Source organism: Hipposideros armiger, unplaced genomic scaffold, assembly GCF_001890085.2.
Source record: "Hipposideros armiger isolate ML-2016 unplaced genomic scaffold, ASM189008v1 scaffold_150, whole genome shotgun sequence".
In the NCBI taxonomy this organism is placed as follows: Eukaryota; Metazoa; Chordata; class Mammalia; order Chiroptera; family Hipposideridae; genus Hipposideros; species Hipposideros armiger.
Window position 1 is genome coordinate 951517 of NW_017731500.1, and position 23729 is coordinate 975245.

Consider the following 23729-nt stretch of genomic DNA (forward strand, 5'->3'; position numbering starts at 1 on the left):
ACCCAGTTTAGGGAGTTTGCATTCTGGTGGAAGAGGCAGAAAATGAAGAAGGAAGCCAAGGGGATAAATGCAGGTGGAGGGAAGGAGTTTGAAGGCATAAAACAGGACAGCGGGATGAGACGAGGCTGTGGCTGCGTCACAGGAGGAGTGGGGAAGGTGTTGGAGGCCTCCCCTGGGACACTGCAGAGACCCATCAGCAGAGGAGGAGGAGGGGTGATGGGGTCCCTGGGGTCAGTTCAGCTCTGAGTCTTCTTGGGCGGCTGCCCCGTGGCCACCTGCTCCACTCCATGGAGACAAAACTCTCCCATGGCATCAGCTTCTAATGGGGGCTGGGCGGAGACGGGATAGCTGAGCTTTGTCCCCAGCTGACACCTGACCTCTCCCCAGATGTAGGGGGGCCTGCAGACCCCATTGCTCCAACCATCATCATTCCTCCCAAGAACACCAGTGTGGTGGCCGGAACCTCGGAGGTGACCATGGAGTGTGTGGCCAACGCCAGGTGGGTAGTGCCTCCCCCGCGTCCCCTTCACTCTTAATTCCAGTGGCTGCTCCGAGGAGACCAGTCAGAATTCAGAAAGGTCCAGAAGTGTCCTATGAGGACCCACGAAAGGAGAAGGGGTATTTAGCCTGGAGGAGGGATGACAAGTGGACATGCTAGCTACTGTCAGAGGGTTGTCAGATACAGGCGGGGNATGTGTCGCCAGGATTGAAATCCCTGTTCTAGACACACTGGGGGTCCCCTGAACAGACAGGCTGGAAAGGATACAAACAACCAAATCAAGCGAAAGTGCTGTCACTTAATCCTGCATTATGCGTCCTAAGGGGCCGTTCAGGGATGGTGCCTGGGCAGGTGTAGGCTGCCAGCCTGAAAAGCTTTCAGAACAGCTCTACAAGAAAACTCTCTGGTGTCTGAGCCCAGATCTTGACAACCCAATCTGAGCAGCCCACTTTTAGCCAATATTAATATTAATCAATATTTTATTGTTCTTTTCTTATTATACAGATAGATAATAGATATCCATTTTAGATGGAAAACATAGAAAATGCAGATAAGCCAAAAAATAAAATGGGGAGGGAGAGAAGGAGGGGGGGAGAGAGAGAGAGAGAGCGAGAGAGAGCGAGAGAGAGAAAGAAAAACAGATTTACCTGTTTCCCTCAGAGATAGTACTATTTGGATGCCATTTAAAAAAAAAACAACTAGAAACACACTGTTGATTAATCTGCTTTTTCCCCTCAAGAACCTATTATGAATCACTTCCTGATCAATAAGTATTTTTGTATAAACTCAATTATATGATTATTCAGTCATCCATTTTGTGGGTGCCACATAATTTATGTTACCAATCACCTAATGCTGGGTATTTGGATTGTTTTTAATATTTTGGCTAATATTGAGAAATACTGTTATGAATGTCCTTGTAACTAAACATTTTTGCACATCTTTTGTTTCCTGAGGGCTATCGAATATCATTTTAAGCTGAGAGGATGCCTGCAAACCACTCATCAAAATTGTTTAATAGCCAGCTATATAATTACAGATTACTTTGGAAAATTTTTACCCTCAGTTAAATGGATTCATGGATTTTATTTTAAACATTCTATTATGCAAATTTTCAGACATACCCCAAAGTAGAGAGAATTGTATCACCAACCCTCGTGTACCCGTCTCTTGGCCTCAACAATTATCAGTGTTTTGCCCAATCTTGTTTCGTCTGCGTCCCCCCATTTTTTGTTACAACTGCAATATTTTAAAAGCAAACCTCAAACATGTAATTTCGCCCTTAAGTAGGTCAATGTGCCTTTCTTCCTGAAAAGGACTTTTCATTAAACATAACAACCACGTTCCCCTGTCACACTTAACACAATAAACAACAATTCCTTGATTTCTGCTAATACCAGTCCATATTCCAATCGCCCTGATGGCCTCAAAGGTGTCTTTTCACAGTGGGCTGGTTGAACTCAGGGTCCAGACAAGGTCTACGCATTGTGTTTGGTTGGTGGGTCTCCTTTATTCCACACAGTCCTCCTCTCCTCCTGTTTATTTCTGTCTTTATTTTTGTTTTCATTTTTGTTTTGTTTTCATGCAACTGATTTGTTGGAGAAACCAAGTGCGACAGGACAGAGGTCAACAAACATTTTTTTATAAAGGGTCAGAGAGTAAATATTTTATGCTTTGAGAGCCATAGAGTCATTGTCACAAGTACTCAACTCTGCGTTTGCAGTGCAAAAGCCTTCATAAACAATATGGAAACAAAGGGGCATATCTGTGTTCCAATAAAACTTTATTTACACAAGCAGACAGCGAGGGGGCCATAGTTTGCTGACCCCTGCTATAGAATCCCACCCTCTGGATTTGACTGTCTATTAATATCTTTTAATGGTGTGGTTCACTTGTTCTTCTGTCGCTTGCATTTCTAATTAGATTCAAGTAACTGCTAATTAGATTCGAGTTGAGTTGTTTTGCCACAGACACATGTCACAAGTGGGGTTATATGCTACCTGCAGCACTGCATCCTGGGGCAAAGAATGTCTGCTTGTAATAGGTTGTTTCTTAAGCAGGAACTTCTGCAACTAGATTTGCTTTTAAGCAAAATCCTACTCCTCCCATCGATGCTGGCAAAGATGATTCTTCTCTAGATAGAGATGAATTGAAGGTGATGACTTTTGGCGATTTGTAAATATGTCTAAAAAGCCTTAAAAGTTAACTTGGCAATGGCACTGCTGAGAATTTACCCTTGAGGAAGTGATTTAAAAACCTATGTAAATATTTTGCTGCAAGGATGTTCATCACAGGCGTTAACGATAATATCAGAAAACAAGGAGCTAAACCGGACTCCCAAGTTTACGGGACCAATTACAGGACGTTCGGATTTGAAGCCAAAGCCATGGTGTGGAGAGATCACATGAACAAGAGTTGATGGTGTTTTCTTGGGTGGAGAAAGCAAAGAATGGATGGATTTATAGCTAGATATCACTTATGGAAACATATGCTGTATCAGTAAAATATGTAGTGAACCTCTGTTATCACTAACCATGTTTCAGGCACCATTCTAAGTATTTTATGTGAACCCACGCAGTCCTTCCAGCAACCCTGTGAGGTGGGTGGTGTTATTTTCCTCATGTGACAGATGGGGAAACTGAGGCACAGCGAGGTTAAGTAAACATGCCCAGGGTCACAAAGCGAGGTGGCCAAAGGTAAGTGGCCAAGGCAGCGTCTGACCAGGGAACCTGACTCCAGAAGAACATAGCACTGTGGTGCTGGCCTAAAAGGGCGGGGAGAAGAGTTTGGAAGGTATTTGCTCAAATGTTCATCACACCTGCCCTTTATGGGAAAACTTTCCAGTTGTCTTTTCCTTTTTCCTTAATTTTTTTCTTGCCTGTACTTGCAACTTTTCTGACTTTTTGTTGGTTTGTTTGTTGGTTGGTTGGGTTTTTTTGTTGTTGTTGTTGTTAACTTAGGTTAAAAGTGTGACAGCCTCCATCTCCCTAGCAGTCTTATAATCTCTTAACCCAGATAGTTCTAGGACCCTGTGGCTCAGGCCCACCCCACTGCCCCCCCCCACCATTGAGCAAGCGATGGGTTCTTTGCAAAGCATCTCAGTCCTCACCCCACTCCCTGTCCTGGTGCTGGACCCCTGATCCATCGTCCCCGGTGCATGGCAGCATGGCACCTTCCCGGAGCTGGTTCACGTATGTTCATAATAATAATGGTTGTGTTTCCTCAAGAACGGTTCCAGAGAAGATATTTCATATTGTCGGGTGAGGGCATGTGTGTGATTTCTCAAGTCCCCTTTGTACTGACTGACCGAAGCTAAAGTGACTTTTTTGGAGACTCAAGTCAGTTTGTCACAGTGATGCATTGATCAAATGATTCTCCTCATAAAACTAATTCCAAAATGTGGTCTATGCGAAAACTTTCATTCTCTTTTCCAGCTGTAATCTTTTCACCTCTTGGGAAGAATACCTTTGGCCAGCTCTTTTGTGCTGGCTGCTGGGCAATGGCTTCCGGCCAAAAGCAGCAAGGCTGTGTGACCTAGACCTGAACTGAAGGTGTAAATAACCGATAATGACTTCATGTGTTAACACTCCTGGATGTGCAGCCTTCCCTCAGGGATGATGGACTGCAGGCTAAACAGGCCTCCACAGAGCTCCCACCCCAGAAGTGCCCCAGAGAGCCGGCCGGCTGTGGCCCGGGAAACGCCTCCTGCAGACCAGCCCTGGGCGGAGCACACCCCCAGGGGCCCCCTACTTCCTTACCTGTCTTTACTTATTGGTTCTTCTTACTCTTAGGTATGCCTGGGAGAAGGACGGGGCCACCCTGGCCATGGAGAGCAACCCCCGCATCCGCCTGGACAAAAACGGCTCCCTGCACATCTCGCAGACGTGGTCGGGGGACATTGGCACCTACACCTGTCGCGTGCTCTCAGCTGGAGGCAACGACTCGCGCAGTGCTCACCTGCGTGTCAGGTAAGGGCCGCCTGCCCAGGCCCCGGGCAAAAGAAGGGTAGACAGCAATGCGAGGGCTCATTGTGGCAGGCCCCCAGGCCACGTGTGACCTGGGCCCACCCACCTTCTCCCAGACACGCCCAAGCATCCTTCCAGAACTTTCCCCCAGCTGAGCTGAGCTCCCTGCAAGAGCAGGGGAGTCTGAGTATGGCTTTGGACAGGCGGGCTCCAGTGCCAGGGAGAAGAATCTGCAGGTAGATGGTCCGAAGGCCAAGTTTTCTGGCTGAGCACAAGACATCATGGAAGTTCAACGTGAATCCTGGCTGCCCGCGTGTCACCTGACTCTAAACCTCACAGGTGGCCTCACCACGTCTCTCTCCTCCAGGCAACTGCCTCACGCTCCTGAGCACCCGGTGGCCACTCTCAGCACCTCGGAGCGGCGGGCCATCAACCTGACGTGGGCCAAACCCTTCGATGGCAACAGCCCCCTGATCCGCTATGTCCTGGAGATGTCAGAGAACAGTAAGGCTCACGCTCCACTAAGCCAGGGAGGGGACACACCAGCCGGGCTGGGCTCCAGCACCCCGACTTCCTAGCCCTCCGCCTTTGAGCAAACGCTTCCTTCTGAAGCCTCAGTTTCCTCATCTGTCAAATGCTGGCATCTGCCCCCTGGGGTCTTCGCCACAATTGAAGGAGGCCACACTCCTGAGATGCAGCACTCAGGAAAGCCTGCCACCCCGGAAGCCTTCCGAGACGGTGGCGACTCTTTTTTTCTTTTTATCCTCCAAGTCCCCAAGCTGTGAACTCCAAAATTAGCAGGCTTAATTTGAATGGTGTTTTAAATACAGTTTGCCTAAAGCTCATTCGTTTGAGGAGGAAAAAAAAAGAAAAGATGGAAAAAACAGATGCTTCTCAGTTCCCGTGAGCCCTTGTTCCCTTCTCAGCACCCTCACCCCCACCCCACCTCCGCCACATGTGGGCTAAGGGGACCTTGAAAATGATGGGACCAGCCTCTACTAGACCAAGCCCTCTTCTGCTAGCCCCAAATGAGGCTGGAGCCCTGCTGGGAACGGGGGGCAGGAGCATGACCCCCCCCCCCAAGATGCCCACCTCCACCTCTACCCTCTCTCCCCGTAGATGCTCCCTGGACCGTGCTCCTGGCCAGTGTGGACCCTGAGGCTACCTCGGTGATGGTCAAGGGCTTGGTTCCCGCGCGCTCCTACCAGTTCCGCCTCTGTGCAGTCAACGACGTGGGGAAAGGACAGTTTAGCAAGGACACGGAGAGGTAGGAGCGGGGCTCTTCCAGGCAGGTATAGTGACACTGACATAGTGACTCTGACCGAGAGAGCTGCCTGCTGCCAAAACCAAGTTAGCAGGGTGGGGCCAGGCTGCCGGTAGATTCCTGGGTGGTTCTCTCTCAGCCCTCCAGGCTTCAGTCTCCACATCCGTAGAATGGGTGTAAAAATACTCACGCCTGCCTCACAGGGATATGGTAAGGATCACATCAGATCATACAAGTGAAACGCTGTGAGCAGCGCCTGCCTTGGGAGAAGCACTAACCAAATTTAGTTTTCCCTCGAGCTGCAAGCTATGCAGGTTCAAAGACTTGCCTCATTCTGCCCTGCGTGCCCACGGGCTGCCATCATTGTTAAATTGACATGCGGTGCCAGGGGGATATAGGATCTGCCCGGATCTCCATAGCCAGGGCCTTGCATAACACCAGCCCTATTAGGCTCTCAACAAAGCTTTTGTAAAATGATGGAAATTGAATAAAAACAGCAGGTCATCCATTTTAAAACATCACACGGAATGTTTTCTTGAGGTGGCGAATTCTAACCACCTCAACCCCATAGAACAAGCAGCCACCTCTAATGAGAAAGAAGACATTAAGAGGTCAGAATGACAGCGACACAAATTGCATGCACCAAAACCCATGCCCTTCGCTCTTTATTTTTTATGCTTTTTTAAACATTTTTTCCAGATTTATTGAGATATAATTGACGTATAGCATTGTGTAAGTTTCAAGTGTACCTGTTGATTGGATACATCACATATTGCAAAACGTTTCCCACCATAGCATTGGCTAATATTTCCATCTCATCACATGATTACCCTCTCCTTTTTGTGGTGAGAACATTTAAGATCTACCCTCTGAACAACTTTCAAGCATACGCTACAATATTATTAGCTATAATCACCAGGCTGTGCGTTACATCCCCAGAACTTGTTAACCTTATAACTGGAAGTTTGTACCCTTTGACCACCATCTCCCCGTTTTTCTCAATCCCCAGCCCTGGCTAACCACCAATCTACTCAGTTTCTCTGAGTTTAGGTTTCTTAGATTCCACATATAAGTGATATTAGACAGTGTTTTTCTTTCTCTGTCTTATTTTACTTAGCATAATGTCCTCAAGATTCATCCATGTTGTTGCAAATGACAGGATTTCATTCTTGCTCATGGCTGAATAGTATTCCATTGTGTGTGTGTATATATATATATGTGTGTGTGTGTGTGTGTGTGTGTATGTACATATATATATATACATATATATAATATATATGTATATATATATATATATCACGTCTTCTTTATCCATTCATTTGTTGACGGACACTTAGGTTGCTTCCATATCTTGGCTGTTGTGAATAATGCTGCAATGAACATGGGGGTGCAGATAGCTCTGTAAGATGCTGTTTTCATTCCCTTTGGATATATACCCAGACGTGAGATGGCTGGGTCATAAGGTAGTTCTATTTTTAATTTTTTTAAGGAACTTCCTTATTGTTTTCCATAGTGGCTGCACCAATTTACATCCCCACCAGCAGTGCACGAAGGTTCCCTTTTATTCACACCCTCACCAGCACTCATGATTTCTTGGGTTTTTGATACTAGCCACTCTGACATGTGTGAGGTGGTATCCCATTCTGGTTTTGATTGCATTTCCCTGATGATTAGTGATGTTGAGCACCTTTTCTTGTACCTATTAGCCATTTGTATATCTTTTTTGAAAAAATGTTCATTTATTTCCTCTGCCCACTTTTTTAATTGGTTGTTTTTGTTTGTTTGTTTTCCTTTGGGATTTGTTGTGTGTTTTATTTTCCGCTATTGAGTTGAATGAGTTCTTTAATTATTAACCCCTTATCAGATATATGATTTGCAAATTTTTTCTCTCATTCCATAGGTTGCCTTTTCATTTTGTTGTTTCCTTTGCTGTGCAGAAGCTTTTTAGTTTGATGTGGTCCTGCTTGTTTATTTTTGCCTTTGTTGCCTGTGCTTTTGGTGTCATATCCAGGAAATCGCTGCCAAGACCAATGTCAGGGAGCTTTTCCCCTGTGTTTTATTCTATGAATTTTACAATTTCAGATCCTATATTTAAGCCTTTAATCTGTATCAAGTTCACTTTTCTGCATGGTGTAAGATAGGGGTCCAGTTTCATTTTTCTGCGTGTGGATATCCCGTTACCCCAACACCATTTATTGAAGAGACTGTTCTTTCCCCATTAAGAAGAATTAATATTGTTAAAATGTCCATACTACCCAAAGCCACCTATAAATTCAGTATAATCCCTATCAAAGTTCAAATGGCACTTTTCACAGAAATAGAAAAAACAACTGTAAAATTTGTATAGTTCCAAAAAGACCCCAAATAGCCAAGCAGTCCTGAGAAAGAAGAACAAAACTGGAGGCATCACACTTCCTGATTTCAAAATAGTCTACAAAGTTACAGGAATCAAAACAGTACGGCGTTGGCATAAAAAATGGACACACAGACCAATGGAACAGAATTGAGAGCCCAGAAATAAACCCACACATATATGATCAACTAATATTTGACAAGGATGTGGTTTGCTTTTTAAAAGATGCTCTTAGGTTTATACGAGTATGCAGACCCCTGGCTTAATCTATCATTGTGCTATTGCCGCAGTTCCAGTCCTTTCACTAGCGGAACGCCACAGGGGCCGTGACATCCTAACAGGAGAGAGAAGTGGCAGGTAACAGCCTATCATGGAGAGCAGTTACAGGAGGATTTATTTATTTATTGTTTATTGAACACCTACTATGTGCCAGGCCCTGTCTGGACCGCTACAGGTGGTGCAGGGAACAAAGTGGATGTGACCCCAATCCTTCAGCGCTACAAAATCCCAACAACAGAAGGCCTCCACGTTTAGGGGAAACCACCCTACAACTTCCCCCGTTCTTCGGGCTTGACTGTAAAACACTGATTCACCTTCACAGTGAATCTTCATACTAATGACCTTGAGTCAACACGAAAGAGGTTAAATCGCCCTTCCTGCAGGCTCTCCGTAGACACGGCCATGTGTATGTAGTACGTGCTAGAAAGCTATCCATCAGGAAGCAAGAACGTAAAAATAAACAAAAAGGGAAAGACATCCATCAAAAATAATTAACTTTTGTTTTTAATGGATGCGTGTCAGTTATGTGAAAAATACACTGAGGTGGAACACTGTGTCCCCCTGGCAACGCCAGACAAAGAAATGCACTGGCACGCGGCTCCTGGAAGCGGGTGGATGTGCTCGCACTCACCCACACACTGTGTCAATCCACCCGGCCTGCCCCGCCCCAGCCTGGGGCTCAGCTGGTGAGGAAAGCACCACCAGCTGGCAACGGGGAAGCGAGGATTGAGCACCCCTGCTTCCAAAAACACTTGAATACTCACGACAGAGGTCATCAGCCCCGACAGCAGCTTTGACGCATGGGAATCTGAGGTCCATGTCCCTCCACGGCACAGAAAGTACACACATCTGGTGCTTTACAGTATTTTCAAAAGGCTCCTATGTACATATTGTGTCACTTGAGCCTCAGCTAGTCTTCTAAAGTAGGCACGTGGCGCTTTCTTTTACTTCTTTTACAGGTAAAGAAGCAAGCTCAGAGAGGTTAAGTGACTTGCCCAAAAGCCCACAGCAATTGTGCAGTCACACAGGAACAGGGCAGGGCAGGATTCAGCCTCCTCGTATCCCATTCAGCTCCTGTGTCTGCCCTCAAGACCAAGAGTGGAACGGCGCACCCACTCTCTGTGTTTTCCCATCCAGGGTCTCTCTCCCTGAGGAGCCCCCCACAGCCCCTCCACAGAATGTAATTGCCAGCGGCCGGACCAACCAGTCCATTATGATCCAGTGGCAGCCGCCTCCTGAGAACCACCAGAATGGCCTCCTCAAAGGCTACCTCATCAGGTAGGCGCCCAGCCCAGGGGCAGGCGAGCAGCCCAGACCCGAGGGGAAAGGGATGGCGGAGGGTCAGGAGTGGATTGGAGAACAGAATAAACTCACACAGGCTCTTCATCTCACAAGGACCAAGCAACAAGAAATGCCCACATCCTGGTAAGGATTGAGGTTAGACATTTAGAAGAACTTCCAGCAGTGAGAGCCTTGGAAACCAATGGGGATGGATCAGAGACAAGATACAGTATAATCTCCCAAAAGCTGAAGGGATGGGCAAGTCTGATGTCAGGGCTACATAGAAATAGGGCTATGGGGAGACAAGTAACTATCCAGGGGGCCAGCCACCTGAGAAACAGGAATATTCCATCTCAGGCCAGCTCTCCCTCGGGATGGACCATGAGTGGACAGACTACTGGGCTAGGAACTGGTCAAAAAGTGGAATCCTTCCTTAGGCCCCTACTGCAAAGTGAAGCCCAGTTACATAGACCTTTATATTTATGTTTGACGGAGGGAACTTGCCTGGTAACCTAAAAGTGAGTTATTAGTGTTACTAAAATTTGGCATTCATCAATTAAAATTAGCATGTTGCTGGAAGTTACAGAGAACGCCCATCAATATTCTGAACTCTGGCTGGCTGCGAAACGCCAGGCAAGCTTGCAGGTCTGTTTCCTGCGCATGGACCCTCTCACAGTATCAGAACTCCCAAAATTTGCAGGAAGTTTTTTGTTGATTTGGCTGCTCCGCTATCAGTTCATTTTGTTGTGGGTTCTTGCTGGACCCTGAAGTGTGGTCCCTGGACCAGCAGCAGCAGCAGCAGCACTTTGAGAACTTGATAGAAACACAAGTTCTCAAATCCCACCCCTGCCCTCCTGAATGGGAAACTGTGGGGTAGGCCCAGCCATCTGTGTTAACACACCCATCACGTGTCTGATGCACCCTGAGGCCCTGAGAACCATTGCTATGGGGTCTGGTAATGCATTAGAATAATCGGGGTCCTCTGATTTCCCGATGCTGAGACGCTCAGGTGTGGAATGCGTCGTGCTTCTCCCATGAGCTACCCAGCCTCCACAATCTGCCTGTAGAGATCCCACTTCGTTACCACGTGTCCTTTTTATCTCCAGTAGAAGGTAGAAATGGGTCGAGTAGGTAGCCTCGGGTTTTGTTGTTTTTTTCTCTCCACCTAAGTGAGTGATGGGCGAAAGACAGAGCCACTATCCCAGAGGGAGAAAGAAATTGAGCCCAACCTTTGACGATAGCTCTCCCATCAATGACCCCTTAGAGCTGAGACTACTGGGATCTTCCCAGAAACTCTCAGTGTCCCTACTTAGCCATCCCACCAATGCCCTCCTCCCCCATTGAAAAAGAATAGTCCATGGGCCGGCTGAGTGGCTCAGTTGGTTAAGAGTTGGCTTAAGAGCACGAGCTCTGAGCAACAGGGTCGTCGGTTCGATTCCCGCATGGGCCAGTGATGCTGCGTCCGAGCTGAGCTGCCAACAGGTGGCAGAAAGGCTCAGCTGGTGTAACAACAACATTGCTTGTTCGATGGTGGCTACGCCCACCCGCAACTAAGACTGAACCCGGCACCTTGAGCTGAGCTGCCGCCCAGATGGCTCAGTGGATAGAGCGTGCGCTCTTAACCACAAGGCTGCTGGTTTGACTCCTGCATAGAATGGTGGCTACGCCCACCCGCAACTAAAACTGAACACAGCAGCTTGAGCTTAGAGGCCACGAGCTGCCAATGGGAAGCCAGATGGCAACTGATGCCCTCCACGACAAAGACTGAAGAACAACAACTTGGCCGGTCCCCTTCCCCAATTCCCCAACACTGTTCCCTTCCCCCAATTCCCCAGTAAAATCTTTAAAAAAATAAAGAATAGTCCAGACGCATACCCTAGACCAGGGGTCGGCAAACTGCGGCTCGCAAGCCGCATCCAAAGAGCTGCATGTGACTCGCAAGCCGCAGTTTGCCGACCCCTGCCCTAGACCTACGTTACCCAGGGAGGCAGCCACTGGTCACCTGTAGCTATTCACGTTTGTTAAAAATAAAACCACACACTTAGTTCCTCCATTGGACCAACCACATTTCAAGGACGCAAGAGCCCCACGTGCTAGTGGCTACCCTGTTGGACAACACGGACGTGGAGCATTTCCACCGTCACCGTTTCCTGGGCACAAGCCCAGGCAGGCGACCTGCAGGCCACTGCATCCTGGCTTTCTCCCCTCAGGTACTGCCTGGCCGGGCTGCCTGTTGGGTACCAGTTTAAGAACATCACGGATGCTGACGTCAACAATCTGCTGCTGGAGGACCTCATCATCTGGACCAACTACGAGATCGAGGTGGCCGCCTACAACAGCGCTGGGCTGGGTGTCTACAGCAGCAAAGTCACCGAGTGGACGCTGCAGGGAGGTGGGCGTTTCATCCAGTCCTGAGCCGTGCCCAGCTACGCCACAGGGTGGGAGGACTCTGGAGAAAAGGAAGAGGTTGGGGTGAGGGTGATGAAGGCAGAGGCTTCAGGGGTACAGGGACCTTCTGCAAAATGTCACATGAACTGGGCCATGCGACAGCTTACATTTAGCCTTGTACCTAAAAACCACCCCGAGCATTTTCAGATCCATCACTTTCATTGGTCTGTCCCTGTGGATGGGTCACACAAGTTCTAAACCCAAAGTAATCTAGAGGAAGAGGGCGTCTGAGGCCTACGTAGCGAGGGAAGAGTGGACAGGGGCGGGCAGGGGGCAAAGCAGAGTTTGTAGACCCCATCCCTGTGTTTTCTCTACTTAACTGGGCAAGACAGACTGACTGCCCCCTCCAGCCCACCCCCACCCCATCTCTGTTCTCCTCCAGTCCCCACAATCCCTCCGGGCAACGTGCATGCAGAAGCCACCAATTCCACAACCATCCGTTTCACCTGGACCGCCCCCAGCCCTCAATTCATCAATGGTATCAACCAGGGTTACAAGGTACGTGAGGCCTGTCCTCATCCCAAGACAAAGCCGGGAGACTCGCTGAGGGAGGGGGGAAGTGGGGGCCCCCCTTCTGTTTCTGCAATCATGGGTTCAAGCCAAGCACAGGACACTTGATCAAGGCGAAGAGCACACGGGCTCTCCAAGGCCAAGTACAGGCGGTAGGAGCATGGACACTGCCCAGTCTGTGACCCAGTGCAAGGGGCCTTCTTGAGCACAATGCCAAACACATAGCAAGCGCTCAGAAAATGATTGTAGTAACAGAAATGTATTCGTTTGCTCGGGCCGCCATAACAAAGCACCAGACTGAGGGGCTTAAATGACAGAAATGAGTTGCCACACACTTCTGGAGGCCAGAAGTCCAAGATCAAGGTGTCGGCAGGGTTGGTTTCTTTGGAAGCCTCTGTCCTTGGCTTGTCGGTGGCCGTCTTCTCTCTGTGTCTTCACATGGTCTTCCCTCTGTGCATGTCTGTGTCCTGATCTCCTCTTTTCACTAAGACACCAGTCAGATTGAATTAGGGCCCACCCTAACGACCTCATTTTAACTTAATCGCTTCTTTAAAGAACTAACCCCAAATACAGTCACATTCTGGGGGGTCCTGGGCATTAGGACTCGGACATATAAATTCAGGGAGAAGCAATTCAGCCCATCGTGAATAGTAAGAGTGGTGGTGACGTTGGTGGTAGTAAACTTGCTATAATTTTAACTGCACAAAAAGTCAGGACTTCTCAACTGTCCCCTCCTAGAACCCAGCCCTTGGATCTCAACCTGGTCTCTCCTCTCACCCCACAAGCCCCAAGCCGACCTCCCTAAGAACTGGACATAGACAGGTCACATAGTGCATGGTCTATGCCCTGTTTACAGCCGTGCCCCAGCAGCTTGGGGCGGGTCAGAGGAGGCGGTCGGCTCCCTCCAGATATGGGAGGAGAGCCAGAGCATTTGAGCGGCGTGCCACCAGGAAGCCAGACATGAAGGGGAGAGAACTATAGGCTGTGGCTTTGAACCCAGGGATCTGGCGACCTCAAGGTGACCACGGCCACTTTCAGAAGGTTCCCGCATCCTTTCTGTGCTGTGTCTGCTTGTGTGTGACAACCAAGACTATTTCTAGGACTAGCAGTCTTGGGCATTATTACTGTAAGTTGGCAGTGGCCGGGCAGGAAGGGACTGAGATTAAGTCATGAAGAGATGGGCCAGAGCCAGACATCCCAGCCACAGCCCTCTCACTCCCAGTTGGCGGGGCACCAAGGCCAAGCGGGCTGTCCTGGGGCAGGGTGCTGTGGCTGAGCGCTGGCTGGCTGGCTGGCTGGCTGGGAAAGGCTGCTAATTGGGACTCCGGGGGGAGGCACGGGAAGGAAGGGGGAGGCCCGCATCGTGCTAAGCAGCAGAGAAGCTGAGCAAGAAACAATTAGCATCTTGCTACCAGCTCTAAGTTTTCTTCCACATATGAGCAGCTGGGCTGCAAAATTCTAAAGCAAATGACTCCAGAGGGCCAAGAATGCCAACCAAGTGGCCAGGACAATTAGGGCAACGACCCATTATGACCCAGACAAGAATAGGCTGCAGAAACCCACCGACTTCCAGGCCTGGTTGGTGCCCAGCACCCGGTAGCTACTTGATGAAAGTCAGTGGGATTGAATTGCCCAGATATTTCAAGCACAAGAGCTGGCAGAAAGGTAAGAAGAACTCATACTCGCTGGGCATTTTCAACGTGCCAAGCGGAATGCTAGGGCTACGCTCACACTCTTCTTCCACACAAGCTGGGCAGGAGCCCTGAGAAGGAGTATTATCATCACCCCATTTTACAGAAGAAGAAACTGAGGCACGAGAGGCAAGGAACTTGGTCAAAGTCAAGTACCTGCAAAGCTCAGATGCAAACTCTAGAGACTGCACGTCTTCTTGCATTCAAAAAAAATGTGTCCTATGAGTTCATTGTAAAATAATGAAGTATACCCTGATTTTTTTCTCAGTACAAATTTATATCAATAGGGATTCTTTTTCTTGCTTTTTTGGCCTTCACTATCACATGGAGAAAAAAAGCATTTGTCCCTTGCATACCTCCAACGAGAATGGACTTTCTTTTCCCCTTTTAATTGTGAAAAATTCCAAATCCTTGCAAAATTAGAGAGAGGCCTGTAATGAACACCCATATCCACATCCCTGGCTTCAACAGTTACCAGCTCACAGCCAAATGGGTTCCATCTATTCTCTTACCCGCCGCCTCTCCCCTGGAATATTTTGAAACAACGCCCAGGATTGTAGCATTTCATCCATAAATATTTCTGTAAAGAAATATTATAAAATCCCTATTTAAGACATTATCCTTATCGCGCCTAAAAATATCAACCGTCCCTTTAATATCGTCAGATATTTAGTTGGCATTTAAATTTCCCTGGTTGCCGCATCCTTTCTTAGTTGGTCTATTTGCTTCAGGGTCAAAACGAGGCTCATACCGCTGCGATTGGTTGGGGTTTTTTTTTTGTTATTTTTTTAAGTCTCAGTTGAATCTATAGATTCTCTCTCTCTTCTCTTTCTATCGTTCTTTTTCTGGTAATTGCCTGAGTAAAGAATCTTAGTCATTTGTACTGTAGGGTTTTCCACAGTCTGGATTTTGCTGATTACATCCCTGTGGGGTCATTTCACGCATGCCTCTGAAAACTGTATTTGCAGTAAATTGGAACTTAGGACTGAGGCCTGATCAGATTCAGATCTGATGATTTTTTTTTCAAAATATTACTCCCTAGATGGCATTGTGTATTTTCATCAGAAGGACTAAAGTGTAGCTGCCTCTTATTGTGATGAGATGACCATTGACCATCCTTGTATGATCTATTATTTCAATAGGGACTGCAAAATTGGGACAGTCTAATGTTATAATTTTGTCTTGATTTATTACCTGAAATACTTTTTTTTTTTTTTTTTTAAGAATTTTCTCCTTACCAACTTTTTGGTTTCCCAAAGATACAGGTCTTCTAGGAAAAGCATCGTGAATGCTCAGTTGTTTTCCATTACTTGCCAATTTTCAGAATAATGAATTGGTTCCTGAGTGCCTTCTAAAGTGACAGATGAGTTTCGATTGGGGTGTGGGAGGCATCTTTTTTGTTTTGTTTTTAGTAGTAGTATATACTTTAGTATTATTTTTTTAACTTTATTGGGGAACAGTGTGTTTTTCCCAAGACCCATCAGCTCTGAGGCAAGCTGTTGTCCTTCAATCTTAGTCGTGGAGGGCGCAGCTCAGCTCCAAGTCCAGTTGCCGTTTTCAGTCTAGTTGCCAGGAGCACAGCCCACCATCCCATGAGGGAGTCGAACCGGCAACCTTGTTGTTAAGAGCAGCGTTCTAACCAGCTGAGCCACCCGGCCGCCCTAGGATTTTTTTAAACACATCTGGTATGTTTCAGTTCACTGTCATTATTATACTTACTGATGCCAAGTTGGCACATCCTTGGCCTCTTCACGTTGACTCACGCATCCTTTTGACATGGGCCTAACAGTCTGTGATAGCTTCTCTGCTATCCAGTATGACGAGTCAGTCCAAGCTATCCACAGTTCCTGCACCGTGCCTGAGATCAGCCGTGTTTTCAAGGAGTCTTTGTTCCTTTCGTAGGAAATGATACTTAGAGCTAGGCTCTGGTAATGGACAACTAGGAAATACTTTTTTTTTTTTTGTAAGATAAAACACATACTGGTACTTTCCAATTCGATTTCAAGACTACAGACTTTTTAATAATCTCAATGGTCTTTTGTCTGTATATCTTTTCTCCAGACTGAAAATCCAGTTCCCACAACACCAACATAATTACCCACCTATCCCACAAACACCCACAGTTGCAGAATACTAATATCAACACTTAGGTTACTGAAAATATAATAGTTTCAGGTCATTTGCAGTTCTTTTTGTTCTTAGGGTATATCCCAGCCAGGATGTACTTCCCATCACTGGGCTGCAAAGTCTTTTAAAATAGTTTCTCACTGTATAATTTTGCTGCAACTCAATTCATGGTTAGGTTCATTACTTTCATTTTGGTTTCGATTTCTAGGGATTGATTTTTGTAATTTAATTTCATTCTTTAATTATGTAGCATATTTACATGGCTCCAAAGTTAAATCTACGAAGCAAAGTAAATTCAGAGAAAATCAGCCAAACTCTGGTCCTCTCTCTCCTCCATAGGTTTGTTTTTTTGTTGTTGTTTTGGTTTATCTTTACATTCCTTCAACATAAGCAAGTACATGCACTGTATGATCAAAAAATACGGTGAATGTTTACATTTTAAAATTTCATTACAGTAAAAGACACATTGCCATTAATCCCCCTCGCTTCTAACACACTTATCCCATCATTCTTGCCACTTTCTGAAGCAGTTCTGGAAGTCCTTTTTCATGAATGTCTTTAGTTGCACTTGTCATGGCTGCGTTGATGTTCTGAACCAATTCAAACTGTTTACCTTTCGTGGTCATTTTGACTTTGGGGAAGAGCCAGAAGTTGCACGGTGTGAGATACAGTGAATATGGTGGGTGAGGGCACACCGTAATGTTTTTATTTGACAGAAACTGCTGTACCAGAAGCAATGTGCGACGTGGAGCCTTTCGGTTTTGATAAAAAAATACAGTGAATGCGGCTGCCAAGTGCCATCCAATGGAAAGGCAGGGATCTCCAATACGGGAAGCGGCACGTGGAACCTTAGTAACAGTGTGTGACAAGTTTCAACTTGTTCGGTGCAGTCAGTCAGGTGTGAGCTATGGTTGAGAGCAGGTGTGTTTTAAAGTGTGCCATAAATCATCCCCCATCATGACAATGGTCCGTGTCACACATCATTTCTGGTATAAGGCAATTATGTAAAATAAAAACATTACGGTGTGTCCTCATCCACCTTATTTACCAGATCTGGCACCATGCGACTTCTGCCTCTTCCCCAAAGTCAAATAATTCAGGACATCGAGGCAGCCATGACAGCGCCACTAAAGACACTCACGAAAGAGGACTTCCAGAACTGCTTCAGAAAGCGGCAAGAGCGATGGGATAAGTGTGGTCGAAGCAAGGGGGAGTATTTTGAGGGGAATTAATGTCAATGTGTCTTTTACCATAATAATTTTATTTTTATTTAAACATTCACCATCTTGTTTGATCACACCAAATACATTTATAAAGGTATATCCTTCCCTTCTTGGATAAATGACAGAGTACTCTACACACTTTCTCCATCTTGCTTTTGTATTTTTGTTATATCCTGGAAATCATTCCACAAGAACGAACAAAAATATCCTTTTTTTACATCTGTATCATACTCCATTATGTGAATCTCCCATAGTTTAGTCCACCTGCTCCCTAGTGAAGACATTTTTGTTGTCTTCAATCTTTTACTATAACAAACATTTCTGCAGTGAATAGCTTTGTGCATACATCTTTTCATATTTTCACATATAACTTTGGAATAGATTCTTAGAAATAAGATTTCTGGGTCAAAGAATGAATGTGTATATAATTTTAACTCCAGTAGCTAGCAGGCCATATATACCATCCCAGCCCCGGAATGTACTGCTTCTACCAGGTAGCTATGACTGGCCTCTATAATAGCCTGAGGCTCAGAGACGTTGAGTGACTTTCTCAGGGTCACACAGTAAGTGACAGAGCTAGGCTCTCTCCTTCTTTCTCTCCACTTTGGCTGTACATTCTGCCCTCCCTACACACACACACACACACACACCACCACCACCACCACCACCACCTGCGGCACCACCCTTCAGTTATAGGGTTGCCCCCCTATAACTCTGCTCTCTCAGAGGGAGTTGCCTGTCCCAGAATCTAGGCCTGATGCTCCTCGCCCAGCACACAGCCACCCACACACCCAAATCAACACTGACCCCAAGTAACAAGGACAGGCACAAAGATGGCCAAGAGAACCCCTGACACCCAGCTGGCACCTGTGTGCACCTCAGGAGGCAGTGGTCTTCATCAGAGGCCTTAGGGCCACAAATCTGAAGCCAGTGGTGGGCCCTCATGCAGGTTACTCAACCATCCCGAACCTCAGTTCCTTTTTTGGGACAGCACAGGACAGTGGTCCCCATGTAGTCCTCACTGTGATGAGAGAATGAGACCGGTCAGTGATGGGCTTAACCCAGTGCCAGGCACACAGTAGGACCTCATCAGATGGGAGCCCTGTTGAGTACTTGCTGGAGCCCTGAGTTTCCATCCCGTAGATGCCCAGAGTCCAGTTCCTGTCAGGCACTAGGAGGCGCACGACACAATCCTCTTGTCTTCCTGACCCCAGGGAGAGGCCTCTTAACCCTCAGCCTCCTCCTCTTCAGATGCAGCCAGAGCAGGACAAGTGGCTGAAATCCCGGACTGAATATTTTGACGCAACCACAGTCCTGCCGCCATCTTGGGCTCCAGGCCTGGAAGCCAGTAGTACACTGTGCACTTCTTCTGGGCCATTTCTAATGCAAGTCCCCATGATATCGTCCTAAGGCACCTGTCAAGATACTCTTTGTCCTCTATATTTTTTAAGTGGTAGTAAGTGTAATTGACCTACACCCAATAAAATAATATTTATCCAGATTTTTGCACTTGCTGGGGAACACACCACACAATTAATTCTAATGGCGTAATTAATTCAAATTTGCATTAATTAAATTAAATTAAAACATTAAACTTGTTTCTTCATCTACTCCGAAGAAGTTCAGCACTTTAATTGCTATGAAACAAGATAACTGAAAATAAGGAGGATATTTAACATACTTATTAAATGCCACTTAGTAATTCTGATTAGTATTTTTAGGGTCTAATTAGTGTCTAATTAACTTGCTATAGGCTATCTTTTCACAATACCAATTAAATTTCAAAACACCCTTCATAAGCACGTGGCCATGAAAGGAGACAATTAAGCATTGTTATAGGTATGAGTTAATCAGGAGATATCACATGGTATTGTTTTATATCTATAAATATCCATGCTCACTAAAACTCATCGAGTGTTGCTTTTCACCATTAATTGCTATTTAATGAATTTCAAATAAATGAGGAAATCTCTGAGACCAGCTGTCATTGTTGGTGACAGATGAAGGACCCAGAAAACGGGAGCGTGAGGTGAGGGGTTGAGAGGCGAGACGAGGAGAAAGGGCAGGCAGGAAGCTTACGCAGCTATGGGTGGTGCGTGTCGAGGGGAGATTAGACAAAAAGCAACGCTGAATTTTCAGACGGAGCTTTCCTGCTGACGTTCCACCTCTAGGTGATGTTTAAGATTGAAATCCCCACCTTGGAACCAGTTTAAAAGAGTAAGAGTTATCCACCCACCAGAGTTCCAGCTCTGTGGGAGAACTCCAAGGGAGAAGCCGCCCCGGCCCAGATGGAGAAGAACATAGGAGGCCAGGTGTTAGCACCAGAGACCCTCAGCTTCCTACTAGCTGTGTGATGTAGAGTAAGTCACTTAGCCTCTCTGAGCCTCAGTTTCCTTATCTGTGAAAAACAGGGCTGACTTCAGGGTGCCCAACCTGTGCTCAGGGCGCCACACTCAAAAGGACCTCATGCTCGATTTAAACTCTCGGCTGCTGTCATCTTGAAATTCTTAATCATTTTTGCACAAGGAGGCCCTCCATTTTCATTTTGCACCAGACCGCGCAAATTATGTAGCCGATGTTGGTAAAGTACCTCCCTTGTGGGGTCGCTGTGGGGACCCAGTGAGAGATGAGTCATGGAAAGCACCCAGCATGGTGCCTTGCAGCCACTCAGTGGACAGAGCAGCACACCAAAGTGAACCCCGTCCAAGACAGATGTTCCAGTCCCCAGGAGAGGGGACATCAGGGACCTGAGCTCCTGGACACTCTCTGTCCAGTGGCCCAGCCTGCAGGAGAGCATATGGCCTCTTTTGGAACATTCTTCCTGCCCTACCTGAATTGCTGGCCTCTCCCCAGCTCATCGCCTGGGAGCCGGAGCAGGAAGAGGAGGTTACCATGGTAACTGCCCGGCCCAACTTTCAAGACAGCATCCACGTGGGCTTCGTGTCTGGCCTGAAGAAGTTCACTGAGTACTTCACCTCTGTGCTATGCTTCACCACTCCCGGAGACGGGCCTCGCAGCAGCCCCCAGCTGGTGCACACCCATGAGGATGGTAGGCACCACCCAGCCCTGTAGTCTCTGCACCCACCCGGGGGCCAGGCTGGGCTCTCCAGGCACAGGGCAGTCCTGGTCTAGTCTCTCATCCTGGGGTGCCCCTGAGACACGGGGGCTATCTTGCGAACAATGGTCTCTCCCTGGGTCTAACTGACATTGGGTGGGGTGGGGGGTTCCTTTTGGGGTACAGTGCCTGGGCCTGTAGGACACCTGAGCTTCAGTGAGATCCTGGACACCTCGCTGAAGGTCAGCTGGCAGGAGCCGGGGGAGAAGAACGGCATCCTCACAGGTAGGCACTGCGGCGTCGCGGAGCCGGGGCGAGGAGGCGGCCGTCGAGTCCGTCCCCCTGCCTTCAACCTGGCGTCCATCCAAAGCCTCCCAGCAGCCAATCTTTCTTAGAAAATGCTCAGAGAAGGCTCTGGGCCCCTCCACTCCGTCACACATCCCAGGTCTTCGGCCACAGGCTTCACGTAGCCGCCCTGATAACTTGCTCTCTCTCCTGCAACCCCACCCAATGAATGGAGGCATCCTACCAAGGGTACACTGGGGCCCAGGCAGGATACTTCCACCTCCCATGGCCCAGAGCTCCCAATGTGCATCTAACTGCCAGACTAGTAAAGAAGTGAGAAGCAGAGCAGAAGGGCCAAGGCCAACTTACGGCCACAGCCAAGCTCACGCCACACCTGGGGTCTCCCCAGGGTACCGGATCTCCTGGGAGGAGTATAACCGAACCAACACACGCGTGACACACTACCTGCCCAACGTGACCCTGGAGTACCGCGTCACGGGCCTCACTGCGCTCACCACTTACACCATCGAGGTGGCCGCCATGACCGCCAAGGGCCAGGGCCAGGTCTCCGCCTCTACCATCTCCTCCGGGGTGCCTCCAGGTAGGTGCCCACTCGGGGGGACTCCTGGCCTCTCCTCCTGATCAGCATCCAACTCAGGAGATGCCTTCTCTTTCAGAAATGTTGGCTTTCTTCCCACACAGCTGTCCGCCGCCTCAGGTTCATGGCTCCTTGAGCCCTCCCCAGAGCAGGCTACTTGACTGTCTGGGCTCACTGCTTTGTCCTCCCATGGCTCTCAGAACAGCACAGGTCCCTAGAGGACCCCACCCTTGTCTCATTCACACACTGCCCCTCCCTCCACTTCCTCGTCCACACCAAATTCCACACCAGGCAGTGGTGCCAGTGATGGAGGGGAAGAAGTCTCACTGTCACCCAAAAGTCCAAATAGGATTCCAACCAGTGGAAGTGTTGGTTTGGGGGGAGGGGAGGGTGGTCAGAGCAGCATGGGAATAACCTTAGAGCAAGCTGAGATCTGCCCTCAACTCTTAACTTCTGCCAACCTCTGCAACCTTAAGCAAGCCGTGTCCCCTCTGTGCCTCAGTGTCCCCATCTGTATCCATGGGGCAATCGATTAGATAACCACGTGATCCTGTCTGGATCAGTGAGGCGATGCTTGTGGGACCTGGTGAGAATCCTCGACCTGCCCACGGAGATGGCTGAGATTCCCAAACTCCAGTCGACCCCAAGTGATAATAACTGTAACACTAACCAATGTTTCTGCGCTGCTGCCAAGCTTGGAGCTCAGTGCTTTATATATGTCAAGTCGTGTAATCCCCGAGGTAGGTGGTATTACCATCTCCATTTACCGAGGAGGACCCTGTGGCACAGAAAGATTAGGCAGCTTGCCCAAAGACACACAGCTCGGAAGCAGTGGAGTTGTATTCCAACCCAGATGGTCCGACTCCGGAATCTGTACTTTTCTGCTCACCCTGAACCCCAAGGTTCTTGGTCGGAAAACAGGGCCTGCCTCCTGCCCCCACCCCTCCTTCTCATCTCCCTGAGCCTTTGTGGGGCTTGGGAGGGGTGTAATGGGGTTTGTGTAGACAGACAGGAGGAGCGATGGCTTTGGTTGGTTCCTTTCTGAGCCCAGCTTGTTTTGTGTGGCCTCCAGCGCCCTTGGGAGCATCTCACGCACATCCAGACCCCAGGAGAGGAAGCCCTTGTGTGCCCAGCCCCTGCCTCCTGGCCCTGGGAACCTCCCCTTGGCCCGGGGAGGACCTCTCCACGCCTAAGCCTGTCTCAGGCCCCTGATACGAATGCTGTGAGCTGTGGGGGCAGAGACCAGAGCTGTGTTGGTGGGGTGAGGCCAGGTTTCTGGGAAAAGTGCGACACGGCACCCTCTGTGCCCAGAGAGCCTTGTTCCGTGTAGGACGTCCTGCTCAGGCCGTCTCCTTTCCCGTCCTGCCTTCCGTTTCCAGAACTCCCAGGGGCCCCCACCAACCTGGGCATTTCCAACATTGGCCCCCGCTCCGTGACCTTGCAGTTCAGGCCAGGCTACGACGGGAAAACCTCCATCTCCCGCTGGCTGGTGGAGGCCCAGGTAAGGCCTGTCGGAGGGGATCCCTGGAGCCCGGGAAGCTGCCTCCGGCTTTGCACGTGCCCGTGCTCTTGGGTGCAAAGTCGTGTGTATTTACAGCTGTGTGAATTTTCACATGCAACTGTCAGATGGCCAAACACACCAAAATGCCTGTGTTTCCAATACAGTCTCCAGCCCTATCTCAACACCTGTGCGCACACACACACACACACACACTCTCACACACACACTCACTCACACACAACCCCCTTGGGTCAGGGTGGTGACTGGCCAGCCTAGAAAAATAACTAGCCCATCCCCCGACTCCTCTCCCGTTAGCCTGTTCTGTATATTTATGGGTCTGTTCCTATTTTGTTTATTCGTTTGTTTTGCTTTTTGGATTCCACATATAAGTGAAAGCATTTGATATTTGTCTTTCTCTGTCTGGCTTATTTCACTTAACTTAATAGCCTGTAGCTCCATCCATGTTGTCACAAATAACAAGATTTCATTCTTTTTGATGACCGAGTAATATTCCATTATATATATATACACACACCACCTTTTCTTTATCCACTCGTCTATTGATGGCAATCTAAGTTGATTATGTATCTCGGCTATGACTAGTGGTGCTACAGTAAACATAGGGGTGCATATGCCTTTTCAAATTAGTG

The 23729-nt window shown here is 48.0% G+C and overlaps 2 protein-coding genes across 3 annotated transcripts in view; both read left to right on the top strand.

Annotated features, from left to right (window-relative positions):
* The window catches only part of LOC109387211 (protein sidekick-2-like), a 217879-nt gene extending 217404 nt beyond the window's left edge, over nt 1-475 (top strand). Inside the window, exon 6 of the mRNA XM_019650963.1 lies at nt 388-475. The gene's annotated coding sequence lies outside the window, so the exon portion shown is untranslated. The remainder of the gene's footprint in view (nt 1-387) is intronic.
* Nucleotides 1-23729, top strand: part of LOC109387210 (protein sidekick-2) — an 80210-nt gene that overhangs the window by 4770 nt on the left and 51711 nt on the right. For both annotated transcript variants that reach the window (XM_019650961.1, XM_019650962.1), the window contains exons 2-11: nt 4291-4467; nt 4832-4968; nt 5584-5731; nt 9498-9638; nt 11852-12033; nt 12472-12587; nt 20494-20689; nt 20882-20980; nt 21390-21581; nt 22958-23079. In XM_019650961.1, coding sequence (XP_019506506.1) covers nt 4291-4467; nt 4832-4968; nt 5584-5731; nt 9498-9638; nt 11852-12033; nt 12472-12587; nt 20494-20689; nt 20882-20980; nt 21390-21581; nt 22958-23079 — 1510 coding nt within the window. The remainder of the gene's footprint in view (nt 1-4290; nt 4468-4831; nt 4969-5583; nt 5732-9497; nt 9639-11851; nt 12034-12471; nt 12588-20493; nt 20690-20881; nt 20981-21389; nt 21582-22957; nt 23080-23729) is intronic.